Genomic DNA, 15,932 nt, shown 5'->3' with positions numbered 1-15,932 from the left:
CTAGATTGCCCTCTCTACTGGGCAACTGTATTCATCTTACAGTCCTTAGATGGCAGAATCCTCTAAAAATGACCCCTGGCTTACCCCGGACTCCCATCCTCCTGTCTGCTCACATTTTGCAGATGGGTCTGCATTCACTCCCAGGGAAGCTTGCATGAGCCCATACCTGGAGAGAGTGCAGCACGGCCCTGCTCTATGGCCATTCTCACAGCCAGATCTTGCACCCAGCAGGGGCCTGTCCAGGCTCCACCAACAGCCCCATTCCTCAGGCCAGCAGGCATGCACACACTCAGAAATGGGCACGTTTCCAGAGCCCTGGACTCTGAGGCTGCCCAGGCATTGAGGGGCAGTCTTTGGCACCCAGTGTGGCTTTGAGGGCCAAGCATCAGGTTCAAGTCCCACTCTGCTTTTTCTCTCACTATGGAGATTTGGGCGGGTTCCCATGTTCTCCACACCTCGGTTTCCACCTCTGTAAATGAGGATGATGATACTTTTGAAGATCAGATTTGATCTCATTATTTTAAGGACTAATTTAAATGCACAGGAGGTGCTTAGAAGAAATGGCTAGTGGTTAGTGCTGGCGTAATTAATAATTGCATGAGTTTGCTCATTTAATCTTTAATCACATTTGACAAGTGAGAAAACTGAGGCCCAGAGAGGGACACACCCTCCTCAGGACCACACAGCTGGCAAGTGTCAGGTTTGAGATTGGAAACATGTGAGTGTCAACCTAGAGTCCCTGCCCTAGCCACAACTTTAGTGCATCTGGGATGTGGGAAGGCCCTTGCAAGCCACTGCCCCTGGGAATGTAGAATGGTATAAAGAACAGGAACCAGGAGACAGAAGGAGAGTCCTCCATATTTATCCCATTGAATTCACACGGTCATTTGATGTATGCTTTGTGAGCATCTATTGTGTCCTCGACATTTTTTTTTAGGCAACAGGGATTCAGCTGGGAACTAGACAAAATAGACAAAAAATCCCAGTGGAGGGAGAACTCGTGGTCTAGTGAGAAGACAGATGATCAAATAACTCAACATTCCAGGCTCCTAACTAGGATCCACGCTACCAAGGCAAGTCCAGGGTGCTGGGTGACTGAGAAAGAAGTCAGGGAGGGTGTGCTCCCCGTGAAACCCCGATTGAGCGGAGCACAGAGAGGGAGTGGGTTAGAGCAGGGGAGAGGGAGGAGGAGGGGAAATGCCATCGAGAAGGAGCAACCTAGTTCAGGCTGGGGCGGGAGGGCTCTGCCACAGGAGGGCTGGGGCACACGGCTCGCGGCTCACCAGGCGCAGGGTCTGGCACATGGCAGGCACTCACGACATATTTGTTGTTGGGCCGGATGGAGGAACGAGTGGATAGAGGGGTGTATTCATTACGTATGGATGGCTAGGTGGGTGCCGGACCCCTGGGTGGGTGGTGATGGAAGGAGTGGTGATGGAAGGAGTGGTGATGGAAGGTGCTGGACCGATGGATACCAGGAGGATGGATGGGTCAGTTACCAACTGAATAGATGGACAGGTGTTGGAAGAATAAATAAAAGGATGGATGGATGGATGGATGGATGGATTTGCACAAATACCTACCGACTCACACACAGACGCTCCTGGACATAGACAAAGACCCACAGCAGGGATAGGCACCCATATGTGGAAACATGGTCCCCAAGGCGAGGGTATTCACTGGGAGGAGAGGTCAGTCCAGCTGGCCAGGGCCTGGCAGAGGTGGGCAGGAACCCCTCCACGCAGGGTTACAACCGGCCGCACCCCCACAGTGCTGACATCACCTCTAAATGCTGGTTTTGGACCGCTTGTCCCCGGCTGGGCGCCAGGCCAGAGAGTGGGATTCGGATGGCCCAAGAGAGATGGGGGGGCGGAGGGGTACAGGTGGGGGCAAAGCAGGGAGGCAGGCCCAGAGACAGTGAGACTGGACACAGTGGAACAGAGATGGGGACTCAGTGAGGAGGAGGGAAGGAGGGAGGGAGAAAGAGAGAAAGACAGACAGAGGGCCCAGTGCTAGAGGGGGGAAGAGACAGGTCACCGGAGAGAGGGTTCCAGAGAAGCCAGCTTAATCCAGATGCAGAGACAGAGAACCCAGGAAGACAGTGCTGAGTGCCCCTGTGTGCCTGGCTGGGGTCAGGTGGGTAGATATCATCATTTATTTACCAGTAGCCCCTCAAGGCAGCATTGTTGACTAGAGATGAAGAAACTGAGGCTCTGAGAGGGCTAGACACTTGCCCGGGTTTGCACAGCATCCCATGCTGATCTGCTTGACTCCAGAGCCTGCACCCTATTCTCTGCCGTCTGTTCTCTCACGGGGACCAGGACAGACAGGGCAGATGGGGTTGGGGGCTGCTGAGTCACAGAGATAGAGGGGAAATAGTCACTTGTTTGATCATCCAATTCACATGGGCTGAACTTCTCAGAGGGCTGGCCACTGTGAGGTGAGCTGGGGGGCAGAGAGGGGTCAGGGGACCAATCCCTGAGCAAGACAGAGAGTGGGCAGCAGGGACAGTGTTGACAGGTCTGGAACAGGAGCAGAAAAGAAGACGCAGCTGAAGGAGACCAAAAACACTCCTGGCAGGAGGAGGAGTCAGAGAGGGCTTCCTGGAGGAGGGGGCACTTGGGCTTCTTATTTTGAGAACAGGTGGGATGTGAGGGAGGAGGGTGGGTGGAGGTCCAGCATGTGGCTTCCCACATGGAGTGGAGACAGGAATGGGGGAGGTGTGGGAGGGTGGACCAACTAACTCATAGAGGGAGGCAGAAGAAAGAGCTTGAGGGGCAGAGGTGGCGGGGAGCGGGACTGAAGACTGAACACCACCCAAGGGCACCAGAAAGCTATGGAGAGTCCACAAGCAGGGCAGGGGCGGCGCCAGCTCTGGGTGCCGAGGGACCCTCTCTGGAGTCTTGCCTGTGGGGAAGGGGATGAGGGAAAGAGGCTGGGGGTGGGGAGGACAGGAGGAGGCTAGGACCAGGGTCCAGGTGGGACAAGAGCAGCACTGAATGGCTTCCAGAGAGAGGGGGAAAGTGGGAGTGGAGAGGGAGGAAGAGAGGAAGGGGCTGAGAGGTAAGAGGCAGAGAGCTCCCGGACCAAGGGGCTGTGGGGACTAGGTGTGCCTACGGCCATGGCAAAGGGTCCCCACCTTACAAAGATGGAATTGGCACTGGAGAAGGACAGATTGACAGGAGAGAAAGAGATGTGAAGATGCAGGAAGGGAATCAGAGCCACAGAAGAACTGAGTGAGACCATTTATCTAGACTGTTTCGGTTGGCAATGACAAAAACTCGAATTGAATCTACCTAAGTATAAGAGGAATTTATTGGGTAGATGAGGGCTTCAGGTTCAGCTAGATCCAGCTGTGTCCATCATCACCAGGAACCTGACTGTCTCATCTTTGGGATCTGCTTCCCTCCAATTGTATTCGCTCTCAGGCAGGTTCTCTCCTTGCACATTGCCACAGTGGCCTCACCAGCTCCAACCTGACTCTGATCAGCCCAGCAACTTCAGTGTAGAAAGAAAAGAGATATATGTACAAGTTGTCTGTGGAGGCTAGACTGATTCTTAATTTCACCCTAAGCAGGTCACTAAGGGAATCAAGGGGCTACTGCCTAGAAAGCAGGAAACTGATGCCCAGCAAGTGGGGACAACAGTCAGCGAAGGCAGGACCCTCTGGAATTGGAGAGAAAGGAAAGCAGAGATCAGAGCGGCAGAGGCAGAAGGCCCGGAGGTCAGAGGGAACACGCCCAGCCTCCTGCCTGCAGCTCTGGGTAGAGCTCTAAAGACACAAAAAGGCAACGGCTAGCAACACACAGGGCGGACCCTTCACCCAACACTTGAGACCCAAAGCCCCAGAACCAGGGGTCCAGCCCCAGTTCCCTCTTCCTCAGACTCAGGGTCCAGGCCCAGCCTCCTCCCTAGGCCCAGGGTCCAGGCCCCAGTTCTCCTCTCTGATCCGGGTCAGAACCCTCAGCCCCACCCCCGGGTTCCATGGCAACGGGCCTCTGTTCCCCCCCCTCCCCCTAGAGAACCCAGTTTCAGTTTGACTCGCCTGTGTCTAACCAGTTCCTGCGTCAGACAGGGATGAGCGGAGGGCAAGTGGGAACAGAAAGGGATGAGAGAGGAAAGGGGAGGCTGGGACGGTGGCGGAGGCAGCTATGAGGGAAGAGAGATGGAGGAAGGAGGCTGGGGAGAGGGGAGGAGAGAGGCAGGGTCAGGGGGAGAGGGGGACAGAGTTCCAGACAGGCCACAGAGTATGAAGAGCCGAAGGGCCGTGGGGCTGGGGAGGGGCTGGGGAAACTGAGGGAGAAGGCGGGGAATGGAGCCAGGGAGGAGAGGGACGGGGAAGAGGAGGGCAGAGAAGCCCAGCAAGAGGGAGGGGAGGGTCGGGGGGAGTGGGGCCGAGAAGTGGGGAGAGAGTGAGCAGGAGGGGTTCAGAGAGAGAGACGGGGAAAGGGACCCCAGGACACAGGGAGAGGCCAAGGAAGGAGCAGTGAAGTGGGGAAGAAGGCGCTGGGCCGCACAGGAAGTCCCCGAGGTCAGGGGCACCAGGGTCACCATGTGGTCCCCGCCTTCCAATTCTTTATTTCCCCTCCCGGGCTTCAAAAAAGAAGAGGAAGCAGGGAGAAGGACCGGGGGTGGGTGGCCTAGGCAGAGTCCTTCCCACCTTCCTGAGACACCCCCCACCCGCCTTCCCAGGATGCAGCAAGAGGTGGAGCCTCTGTGTTCCGCCACCCTGGGCAGCCCCTGCGTGCACAAGGAGGCAGGTACCAGCTGGGCCTGGGGGGTGGTCCTGAGTGAGCCACGGGCATTCTCATTCACAGAATCCTGGACAGTGGCTCCTTGACCTCCAGCTACACTTCTCACAAGCCTCTGCAGGCCCTTGGCCCATCCTCTGAGCCCAGAACTACATTTCCCATGACTCTCTGGGCCTCAGCAATTCTGAGGCCATTTTTCCCCCAGAGGCCCTTCTCTTCCAGGCTGAACTCAGCATCTCCCCTTCCTTTCCCTCCCACAGCTCCTCAGTCCCCGACTTCCTGTCCTCTGACTCTCCTGTCTGCCTGGTCTGGTTCTCTTCCACGTGGACCCTCTTGTCACCTTCTCCCTGGTCTTCAGTCTCTCTCCCCCAGTCTACATGGCTCCCAAGTGCTCTTTCTGACATGGCGCACTGACCCTGGCTGTCCCTGTTGACAGCCCTTTCTGGCTTCCCACTTCCCCACCAGCTTTTGAGGTCCTGTGTGGTCTGTCCCCTCAGGCCCCTGCCTGCAAGCTCTCCCGGCTTGCACTCTGTGCGTTAGCACAGTTCATTCACTTCCTCAACGGTAATTAATATTTCAGTGAGGATGCATTTGGCTGCAAGTAACAGACAACTGGACTCGGATAAAGACTAAGAATTTCATTATGTCACCCCAAAAGAAACCTAGAAGTATGTGTGTGTAGGTAGGGGTTTGGGTTTTGTTGAGTCAGCTGCTCAGCCGTATCACAGAAGACCCAGTTTCTTTCTGTAGTCCAGCTTCTTGGTTTGGGATATGTCATCTTTGCATACCATCTTGCTTACCTCATGGTCATATGTGGTTGCTACAGTCCCAGGCATCACCTCCAGAGATCTTCATTTTTAGATCCCCCAAGTGACCTTTCTCACATCCCATTGGTCAGCACTCAATCACTTGCCCACTTCTACCAGGCAGAGGAATGGGATTATCGTCATTTTAGTCAGGGATCTTTGACTTCCCTTCCCCTGCATACCAATTAGAAGCTTACTGAAAAAACAAACAAACAAAAAAATTGTACCTAACTCTACCCCAGACCTCACGTAACAAGAATGTCTGGGGTGGGGGTGGGGGTGGGGTGGGGTGAGTACTTGCGGTTTTCCTGGGTGGCTCTGATGAGCAGCAAGAGTTGGGAGACATTGGTTCAAGGTGGATATGAGTATTCCCAAGGGAACTGGCAGTGCATGAGCCTCCTGTGTCACTTGGGTGTAGAGGGCCTGCAGGAGTGGGTGCTGGGGGTCTCCTTCCCGGGTGCCATGCTGTGCCTGTGAAGCTATCTAAGGGAGCCGGCCCCATACCATCTCACCCCAGAGGCCCTGCGTGCTGAAGGTAATTTATGGACAAGCTCAGAAGAGCTGAGCCGTGCGCCCCGGGCAGCTGGGCAGCTGTGTGGGTGGACAGGTCCAGCGCTGCTGTTGTGACATTTAGGAACCAATAGCACTTTCAGTTTATCAGGTTGCAGACCTTGACCGAGGCCGCCAGGAGCCTGTGGACGCCCAGCAATTTTCCTGGAGGGCCTAATGGACAAACAGGGCAGATGCCGAGTCCCATCTCAGGAATAATTAATCACCTATGACTGCAGGAAGTGCTCTGGTCTTGGGCTAGAGAGGACTCTAGGGAGTTCCTGCAGATGACCCTGTCCTTTTGTTTCTCTTGGCTCCGTGGGCTCACCAGCCCCTCTGCAGGAAATATCCTTCTTCCTGCCACCTCTTTATTTGGCAGGCTCCTCCTTACCCCTCAGGTGTCACCGTGGACAGCACCTCCTCTGGGAAGCCTTCCCTGATTGCTCCGGGACTGAGCTTCCCCTGCACTTTCCAGTTCCTCCCTTGCTCCCCAGACTGGGGGTTCCCAGGCCTCACTCAGCCCTTGGTGTCCAGCATCCTCCAAGGCACAGAGGAGGCCTCTGAGATGCTGTGACAGAATAAATGATAATTATTCAGCAAAAACTTAAATTTATGCTTTTATTACTTCAGTTAATTTAAATGTATAATCCACATACATTTAAATTTAAATATAATTTGCATACCTTTCATATACATATTCACGTACATTTAAAGGACTGTATTGACATCACTCTTGTAATTTAGAAGTATTTCTTATTTTTTTAATATTGTTTTAGTTGAAGATGGACACAATTCCTTTAGTTTATTTGTTTATTATTATTATTTTTTAATGTGGTGCCAGGGATCGAACCCAGTGCCTCATGCTTACTAGGCAAGTGCTCTACCACTGAGCCACAACCCGGCCCCAGTATTTCTTATTCCTAATGTCATGTTGTATGAGAAGCCATTGCAGCTGCAGTTTTTCATAAGCATCTTTGACATCACCAAAGCCACTTCATGAGTCATTGAACACACTTTTCCAGGGCATATCATTTTGGTTTTGTTTGTACTAGAGATTGAACCAAGAAGCACTCAACCACTAAGGCACATCCCAAGCCCTTTATAAATATATATGCATAATATATGTGTATATGTGTGTGTGTGTGTGTATTTATTTATTTATCTAATTTTGTCTTACATTCCTTTTACCTTTTATTTTTATGTGATTCTGAGGATCAAACTCAGTGCCTCACACATGCTAGGCAAGCGCTCTACCACTAAGCCACAACCCCAGCCCTTTAAATATATTTTATTTAGAGACAGGGCCTCACTAAGTTGCTGAGGCTGGCTTTGAACTAACAATCCTCCTGCCTCAGCCTCCCAAGTCACTAGGATTTCAGGCGAGTGCCACCAAGCCGGCAGGGCATATAATTTTTATTTCTAAGTTATCTGTGATAAAATTTTAAAGAATTTTATTACAAAAAAAATTTTAAACATATACAAAAATAGAATTGACATTGTACAAAAATAGAACCGATGTTGTAATGAACTCACACAGGCAATGGCTCCGGTAACTAGCAATACTTTGCTGGTCTTGTTTCATCCAGGCACCCTGCCCCCCACACATGCTTTTAGGAGGCCATTCTATAGGACAAACTTGTTTTAAGAAAGTTGCAGACATAATTCCATTTCATCCCAAAATACTTCAGCTCACATCTCTACTAGCTACATACCCACTGAGCCATAATTACACTAGCAAAATTCACAATTATTCTTGAATGTCATCCAAACCTACTACATACTCATATCCCATTACTTATGTCAAACATTTGTTTTTTATTTGGTTTTTCAGAATTAAGACCTAGATAAGACAGGCATACACCTGTAATCCAGCCTCTTGGGAGGCTGAGGCAGGACGATTGAAAGTTCAAAGCCAGCCTCAGCAACTTGGCAAGGCCCTAAGCAACTCAGGGAGACCCTATCTCTAAATAAAATATGAAAAAGGGCTGGGGGTGTGGCTCAGTGGTTAAATTCCTCTGGTTTCAATCCCTGGTACCAAAAAATGATGAGTAGGACCCAAATAAATCCCCCCCATGGCTTCTGATGATTATGTTCCTTTGAGCTTTATTCAGTCCTTACTATGAACCATGTGCCTGGCACAGTGCCAGATGCTGGGACAAAACCGGGGCCTCTGCCTTCCTCCCTCACAAGATGTGGGGGGACAGGTTCAATTAATATATCACAGACATAAAGGTCAAAGTGCAGCTGTCCTGAGCACCAAGTGAGCAAGCCCATGACAAGCTCTTCAGGACTTGGGACTAGATGGGCTGGAGCTGGAGGCTCTGTGCTTGAGAGGGGTGGGGGAGGCCTGCAGGGCAAGAAGAAAGGGAGGAGGGTCAACCTGTGATCCGGGCGAGGGCAGGGCTTCTCACAGGCCAGCCTTTAAAAATGCAGATTCTGGCCCAGGAGGTCTGGGCAGAGAGCAAGTCTCCACCAGGCGAGGACTGTATTCTGGGAGCAGGGGTCTGGGGGCTTCAACTCCAGCTGCCCAGGGGACAGAAGGGAAGAGGGAGGATGGGAACAGAGCAGGGTGCCTACAGTGTCCACAGCCTGGAGTCAGAGACCTCCAGGAGCACAGGTGGCAGTGTGTGCTGGAGATGCCTGTACTGGAACACAGGTGCTAAAGGCTGACTTCTGCAAACTGTCGGTGCGCCAGTTGCGGTGCCACATGCCTGTAATCCCAGCAGCTCTGGAGGCTGAGGCAGGAGGATCACAGGTTTGAGGCCACACTTAGCAACTTAGTGACACCCTAAGCAACTTAGCGAGACCCTGTCTCTAAATAAAATATAAAAAGGGTTGGGGATGTGGCTCAGTGGCTAAGCACCCCTGGGTTCCATCCCCAGTTGCTGGGCCTACTAAAGAAGCAGCCGTCAGCTCTGAGCCAGGAGGGAGTGCTTGCTCATTTCTGGGGTGTGGACAATGTTGGTGATTTTGTGTGTGCAGAGATGAGATTCAAGGTGGTCTTGTCTCCTCATTGCAGTCACAGAGGCCTTGCCAGGGTGTGGTGTGGGAAGCTGCTCATGTCCTACAGGAGTGCACCAGGGCTTGGCTCTGAGCACAACAGTTCCTGGCTGTTAGGGGCTGCTTTTCTCTCTTCAGCTGCTCTAAAAAAGAGACCCCAAAACAAAATAGCATAAAGATGACAGAAGTCTACTTCTCTCATGAGCCCATGTAACGGGGGCACGTGGTCTGGACTACGGGACACCTGGGGTCCACGAGATCATTCAGAGCCCCAGGCTCCTCCCATGTTGGTGCTCAGCACAGCCTGGTGTGGAGCAAGCCGGGTTACTGTGACGCCCACATTCCAGCCCAAGGAAAGGGGAAAAACCCAAGGCAAGCAATTTCTTTTAAGGAAATGACCACAGAATCTCACCCTTCACTCTGCTAGCACTCTGTGGGCGAGAGCTTGGTCACTGCCAGGGAGGCTGGGCAGCCGTGTGCTGGGTACCTCTCGCGGAAGAGGAGCTAGATCATGGGGGCAGCCAGGAATGAGGCAGAGAGCGGCTAACCCACAGCCAGCAGTCAAGAAGGGGCCAGAGGAGGAAGCTGGTTCTGAAAGGTTGGAAAAACATCAAACTAGATGCAGATGTTGCTCCTGGAGCCAAGTGATGCTGCTGCCCTGAGAAGCCAGGCAGGGCCACCAGAAGAGGTCACAGAAAGGAGCAAGGCCCTTCCAAATGGGTCTCACTCCAACCTCCCTCTGGCGCCCCCTTCAGGCAGAGCCTGATGGGAACCAGGTGTCAAAACATCTCGGGAGGTGATGGGTCCCAGTCCCAGGATTTCAGACCTGGCTGAGTTGGGAACTGAGGGACAGTAGCACAGCACTGACCTAGGAGCTATCCTGGGGTGGTGTAGATAGCACTGAGTGATCCCCAGTTAAACCGAATCATGACTGAGGAGGGCTCAGGGCAGTTGACACTGCATACTCTGTCCACAGGAGCCCTCCTTGTGAATCTGGAGATCCCAGAAGACACACAGGCCCGGATCCAGGGCAGGCCCATCAAATCCTCGTGAGTGGCCTCTGGCCCCATGACTTCTGACCTCAGCTCCCACAGATGTGACAGCAATGACCCCTGACCTCAGATGTCCCTGCCTGTCACTGTTTCCCCAGGAAGCAGTACCTGCGGCAGGTCATTGCAGAATATGAGGCACTGGACAGAGAGCTCCCATGCATTCGGAAGTTCTCCATGCCACCTGCTGCCCAGCCCCTCTGCCTCTGCATGGAGACCTCGGTGAGTGACCCCTGACCTTTGTGGCCCAGGGCCTTAGTTTCTGCAGCTTGGCTGGTGGGGCTGAAAGGGCACAGACTCAGGATTGAGGTGGCCAGGGTTTTAATTCAGGCTCTGTGGCTTACCAGCTGTGGCTTTGGCACTGGGACAGTTTGTTGAAAATTGATTGTGAATTTGTCAAAGGATTAGTCATTCAATTTATCACTGCTCATCCCAGAGGGGTCTGAGAGGTTTGGGGAAAAACCGAGGACAAAGGGGTCCTGCAATCCATATGCTAGAAAATTCTGTAAAGTTTCAAGTCTAACAAAAACTCACAAGGAATACTCAGGCTTTTGACAGATTCAGCAAACAGGTAATCGGGACCCTGGGCAATCCCTGCTCTTAGAGTAGGTAATGTGCAGGTTCCAGGCACCTAGCACTGCAGCGAGAAGAGCCGATATTAATGGGAACTTAAGGTGCACCAGGCACCGGCCTCTGAGGTGTCCCTAATTTGTGTGCCTTGGTACCAACACGGGGATTGTTCTCCTTTTAGGGACCAACTCCCACCCCATCACTCCTCTCCTGTGGAGTTTTGAGGAAGGGACCCTTCAGCTCCTGCTCCTCCCCACCTAAGCCTTGCCTCTCTGGAGGTGAGAATGCGTTTTCACTTAGCTCCTCAGTAACGGTATATGCTTTAACAACTCTGAATCGCTTTTGAAATTGCAGTCTCATGCTGAAAACGTGGCTGGTGATCAAGAGATTCTTCTGAATGTTAAATAGATTGATAGGACGTCAAAACGCCATGTCCCTTATGTTTTGATAAATGAACATCCTTAAAATGCAAATATGGCTTTAAAAGGAAAAGTTACAATTTAAATCCTGGCAGAAATCTTCAGGAGCTTATAGTACCATACATCGCATTGCTGGAAAAGTTTTTGGTAGACTGCTGAAGTTGGCCACACTGGGAATCATTCAGGCAACTGTTCATTGGCTTGGCGAGAACTGAGTCTCTGGAGAATGACCTCGAATGTCAGTTGACGCTGAAAGATACCTATCGTCCCCTACTCTCGTTTGACACCCTGGGATCAAGTGCGATCCCCGCCCCTCAAACGCCACCTGGGACCTTGGCAGGTTCTGCAGGGCGTCTAGGGTGGTGACTTTCTAACTAGGACTGAAGGGTTGGACCAGGGCATCAAGGGCTGAAGCTCTTCGACTCCCCCAGGAGGATTTTACCCACCTGGAGGTGCTGGAGGCGCTTGAGGCCGAGTTGCCCGGGGCCATGGAGAGCGGGTGCGTGAGCAGCATCCGCTTTGAGAACGTGAACGTCATCTGTGGAACCGCGGGCCGCCGGGACCGGTAAGCCCGCGTGGAGGCGGGGCTGGGAGCGTGGAGGGCGGGGCGGGGCGGGGCGGGGCGTGGAGCTGGAGGCGGAGTCAGAGTAAGGGCTGGGAGACCAGGAAAGAGCAGGGAGGAGGCAGGGCGCCGAGGCGGGGCCGGGAGAGAACTGAGAGACAGCGGGAATGGGCGCAGCGGGGCACCCGACTTTGAGTTAATCAGGCAGTGACAAGACCAAGACCAAGGCAAGGCCTTGATGTGGAGTCCGAGCCTGGAGAAGCAGCTATGAAGGGGCACTGGATTGAAGACAGGAGTGGCAGGTCCGGGGGCGATCAGGGGAGGGCGGGGCCTGGAGCGGCGGTTTGAGAAGGGGGAGCCTGTGATTAGGGGGCAGAGCCAGGCCGAGAGGACCGAGCTTGATGGGGGTCAGGGCACGGACTGACCTCGGCAGGAGAGGACCTCAGGGACAGAGTGGCTACAGTCAGTAAACGAACAGGGACCTAGCGAGGGACAGAGGGCTGCGGAGCAAGTTCCCCTTTGGTGTTCGCCCCGCCCCTTTCCCTCGGCCCCGGCCCCGCAGGTGGCTCATCACGGTCACGGACTTCCAGACGCGCTCGCGCCTGCTGCACTCAGGGATCAGCCCGAGAGGGATTGCTCACTCGCTGGTGCGCCACGACGAGCTGCTGCTGGGCGACTACCGCCTGCACCTGCGCCGCGCCCTGGTCCGGCGGCACATGCTCCAGGCTCTGGGGGCGGAGCCTACGGAGGAAGACTGACGCGCAGGGCGGGCCCCAGCTGCACACCGTCCCGTGGGCCTGGGCGTCCCACGCCAAACCCCGGAGGAAAGGGGGCGTTGCCTCCCCAGGAAGGAGGCGGGGCCGGCTCGAGGGGGTGGATACTGTGAGTTTAATTATAAAGAATGACCTGGTACAAAAGCCATTTCTCTCTGCAAAATCTTGGTGGGGAGTCAGGGGGAGGGAGGTGATGGGGGGTAGGGACAAACCCCCACATTATAACCCCGCCTCCCTAATCGTACTCCAGTCCCTGCAAATGGACGCTGGGATCCCAATCCCTCAAGGGAGGAACCGAGGCCAGCGGAAGGGAAGACAGGGCGCCGGGGCTTTCAACGCATGTCATCCCTGTCTTAGCTAGAACCAGACGTCTTCATCCGCCCCCTCCTCTTCCTCCTCCCACCCCCCCTTGGAAGACAATTCTCGGGCTTTTATTTCAGGTTTTTTTTCTGGATTTTTTTTTGTGTGTGTGTTCTAGTTTCTTTTGCTTTGTATTTTCTTCTTTTGTTATTGTTTCTTTTTGCTTTGTCTCTCCTCTCCACCCCGCGCTGCCCCCCCATCCAGTCCCTCCCCCCTCCCCCACCTCTCCTCCCCCTCCCCACCCCCAACACCCTCCCCAACCCCGCGGCACCCATCCAGAATGAACAAGCCCTTGATAGACAGGTGCCACGCAGGCCCCCTGCGGACTGGGGGGCATCCGACAAGGGGGAGGGGGCGGGTAGGGACCCAGCGCGACTTCTGCTCCTCTTCTCGCCATCCCTCCCCCCTCCCACGACCCTCCCGCAAGTTTCCCCGCAGATCCCTGACGTGGTGAGGGGAGGGGGCAGCCCCCTCCCCTCATGGGCGGAGCGCCCCCCCCCCTCGGGGGTAGGGGGCAGCAGAGGGGAATGGGCTTGGGGGACGGAGGGGGAGCTCCCTTCTTTGGCAGCTGAACTTGGTGGGGGGGACCTGAGGGCTATGCCCTCCCCCCTTTACCCACAGCAGGGGAGGGGGCTTCCAAGGGGTAGGGGTGGCTTAAAATTCCCAAGCCCCAGGAATAAGGGGAAAGGGGAAGCGTGCGGGACGGAGCAGCCATGCTGGAGGGAGAAGGGGGAGAGAAAGGAGAGAAGAGAAGGGTAGGAGGAGAGTGGGATCCTCGTGCAAAACGGAGGGACAGGTGGCCCAGGAAGGGCAGGGAGAGTAAGGGGAGAGAGCTGGAAGAGAAGGGGAGCTGGCGGCAGAGGAGGGGTGAGAAGCCTGGTGAGCAGGAGCAGGCAAGCACCGGCCTTTCTCCAGGGAGTGAGGAGCGCAGGAGGGGCGCAGAGCATGAGAACAGCCACAGAGCTGTGCCTGGGCAGGAGCAGAAGAGAAGGGTGTCAGGAGAAGGAGGGGCAGCGCAGCCCAGAACGGGGGAGATGGGTGTGCAAACAAAAAGAGGGGGCAGTGCACGCTCTCCTGGGAGCTGCATTAGCGGAAAGGCAGAGGGGTGCAGCAGGTCCCCGGGTGCAAAGCATCACAGAAGGAAGAGGCTCCCGGGGAACAGTGAGGACGCAGGGGAGGGTGCACGTGACGGCGAGTGTGCAAGAGGGTGTGTGAGAGTCAAGAGTGGAGGTGGACAAGAGGGGTGCAGGGAAATGGGGCCTGGCAAAGAGGAGGGGAGTGAGCATTTGTGAGAGAGACAGTTCTGTGAAGCAAGTGTGCAAAAGTGACAGTGCAAGAGGTTGAGGGAGAAAGTGGCAGTGGAGGGGTGAGAGTGCCACTTGGAGGAAGAGGTGGGTAGAGTCACAATCTGGGGGTTCATGATAAAGAAGAGAAAGTGCTTCGACGTAAGCAAATGGAGGTAACTGTGTGCGGAGGGCTGCACGAGAGAGCACTGACAGACGGACAGTCGGACAGATGCTAGGACTGAGCAGAGAAGGCTCCCAGGGAGTGGGGGCGGGGTGTGGGGTCTGGATGGGCAGGGAAGGTGTGTCCCACGTGTGTCTGCATCATGGGTTCAGAGAGGCTGAGGGGTCTGAGGCTGTAGGAAGTGAGGTGTGCACAAGAGGGACCCAGCGGAAGAGTGTGAGCAGAGTCAGAGCGGAGGGCGCAGAGCGGAGGAGGGAGCGAAACGCAACATGTGCCAGGAAAACAGGGTGTCTGACAGCTGAGGGGCCCCGGAGCCTGGACGCAAAGGCGAGTGTGCAAGACAGCGAGAGGGCCAATCTGTGCAAAACTGCAGCCCGGGGAAGCGGGTAGAGGCGAGTGGGCGTGCAATGGAGCGCGCGTGCAGGAGGGGCAGCCGTGTGTGCAGGGGAGGGGCAAGGGAGGCTGGGGCCGGCAAGGTGGGAAGGCTGCTGAGAGGCGGCAGGTGGTGGAATCTGAGGGTGCCCCCTTCCCCTGTGGCCTGGGAGTCAGGCCCCCATCCAGTCAGGCTCAGGGCTGACCCTCTATGGCTCTATCTGACCCCTCCCCCCAGAATCGACCCTTCCCTCCTTCTGGATCCCCATGTCCTTTCTTCCATCGCCCCCTCCGCCCCCTGTCACAACAGTCTTGTGTCAGCCGCCCCCTCCTGTAGGGCGCAAAGTGTCCGGCCTGCACAGGGCCACCTGGTGGCCCAAGGCCTTGGGAGACTAGGGCAGGGCGCAGTTTCAGCAGAGTCCCTGGCCCAGGGAGAGAATGGTGGTCAGGGTTCAGAGGTCAGGAGGCCAGCAGGCTCAAGGGTACTGTGGACGGGCTGGTCCGTCCAGGCCAGCCATCACCTCTCCAGGAAGAATTTGAGAGCCCGGTCAATGTTCATGCGGTGGCCCACCCTGGTCACGCCCAGATCCACATAGTCCTCCTTGGTCAAGGCGGGCAGGTGGGAGCCATCGATCTCGTGGTCCAGGAACCGGGCACGGTGCTCAGCCAAGCCCAGCCACTCGAGCCAATCGGCCACATCGAACTTGGTCCAGAACCCCAGAGGTTTAGCGCCAAACGGCTTGTCCGGGGGCAGCGAAAGCAGGCGGGTGGGTGAGAGGGAGCGGGATGCCCCTGACAGAGCTCCTCCAAGGCCCCCGGACATCCCCGGGTGTGGCGGCACAAAGACAGGGGCAAACGGGTCAGCAGAGCCTCCTGCCCCTCCGGTGGGGGAGCCACGGATGTCAAAGAGGCCCGGATAGAGGGGTCCAGAAGGCAGGATGGGCAAGGACGAGGGCCTGGGCGCAGGGCTGACCTTGTGCTCCGAGGTGGGCAGCAGCGAGGGGCTGGGGGCCCGCCGGAGCAGAGGGGGCCGCATCTCGAACTCCACGCCCTGGAGGTGGCGGGTGGACGTGGAGGAGGAGGAGGCCGAGGGTGAGGTGGCCCCTGGGGCTGCAGCTGCCGAAGGGGGCACGCCAGTTCCAGTGGGGAGTGGTGGCAGAGGCGGTTTGGGCCAGTTCTGAAACAGGCTGCTGACTGGTTTGGAGAGGAGGGAGGACTGGGAGTCGTCGGAGAGCCTGGAAGATGACCAGGGGC

At 55.4% G+C, this 15,932-nt stretch overlaps 2 protein-coding genes across 3 annotated transcripts in view; one reads left to right on the top strand and one right to left on the bottom strand.

Annotated features, from left to right (window-relative positions):
* Positions 1 to 4,693: 4,693 nt before the first annotated feature.
* C18H19orf81 (chromosome 18 C19orf81 homolog) lies at positions 4,694 to 12,596 on the top strand. Of its 2 annotated transcripts, none has more exons than XM_076839431.2 (5): positions 4,694 to 4,760; positions 10,083 to 10,155; positions 10,257 to 10,377; positions 11,576 to 11,709; positions 12,269 to 12,596. In XM_076839431.2, the coding sequence occupies exons 1-5, from the start codon at positions 4,694 to 4,696 to the stop codon at positions 12,462 to 12,464; spliced, it is 591 nt and encodes a 196-aa protein (XP_076695546.1). In that variant the 3' UTR covers positions 12,465 to 12,596. The 2 variants fall into 2 exon arrangements, with proteins under 2 accessions (XP_076695546.1, XP_076695545.1); XM_076839430.2 differs by having other exon boundaries at positions 10,257 to 10,381; positions 11,559 to 11,709.
* Positions 12,597 to 15,195: 2,599 nt separating this feature from the next.
* The window catches only part of Shank1 (SH3 and multiple ankyrin repeat domains 1), a 43,648-nt gene continuing 42,911 nt past the window's right edge, over positions 15,196 to 15,932 (bottom strand). The window contains exon 25 of the mRNA XM_076838124.2: positions 15,196 to 15,913. Within this exon, the coding sequence (XP_076694239.2) occupies positions 15,196 to 15,913 (718 nt within the window). The remainder of the gene's footprint in view (positions 15,914 to 15,932) is intronic.

This window comes from Callospermophilus lateralis, chromosome 18 (genome assembly GCF_048772815.1).
Source record: "Callospermophilus lateralis isolate mCalLat2 chromosome 18, mCalLat2.hap1, whole genome shotgun sequence".
NCBI classification, from domain to species: domain Eukaryota; kingdom Metazoa; phylum Chordata; class Mammalia; order Rodentia; family Sciuridae; genus Callospermophilus; species Callospermophilus lateralis.
The sequence above is the reverse complement of the archived record's forward strand: the minus strand, read 5'-3'. Positions and strand labels throughout refer to the sequence as shown.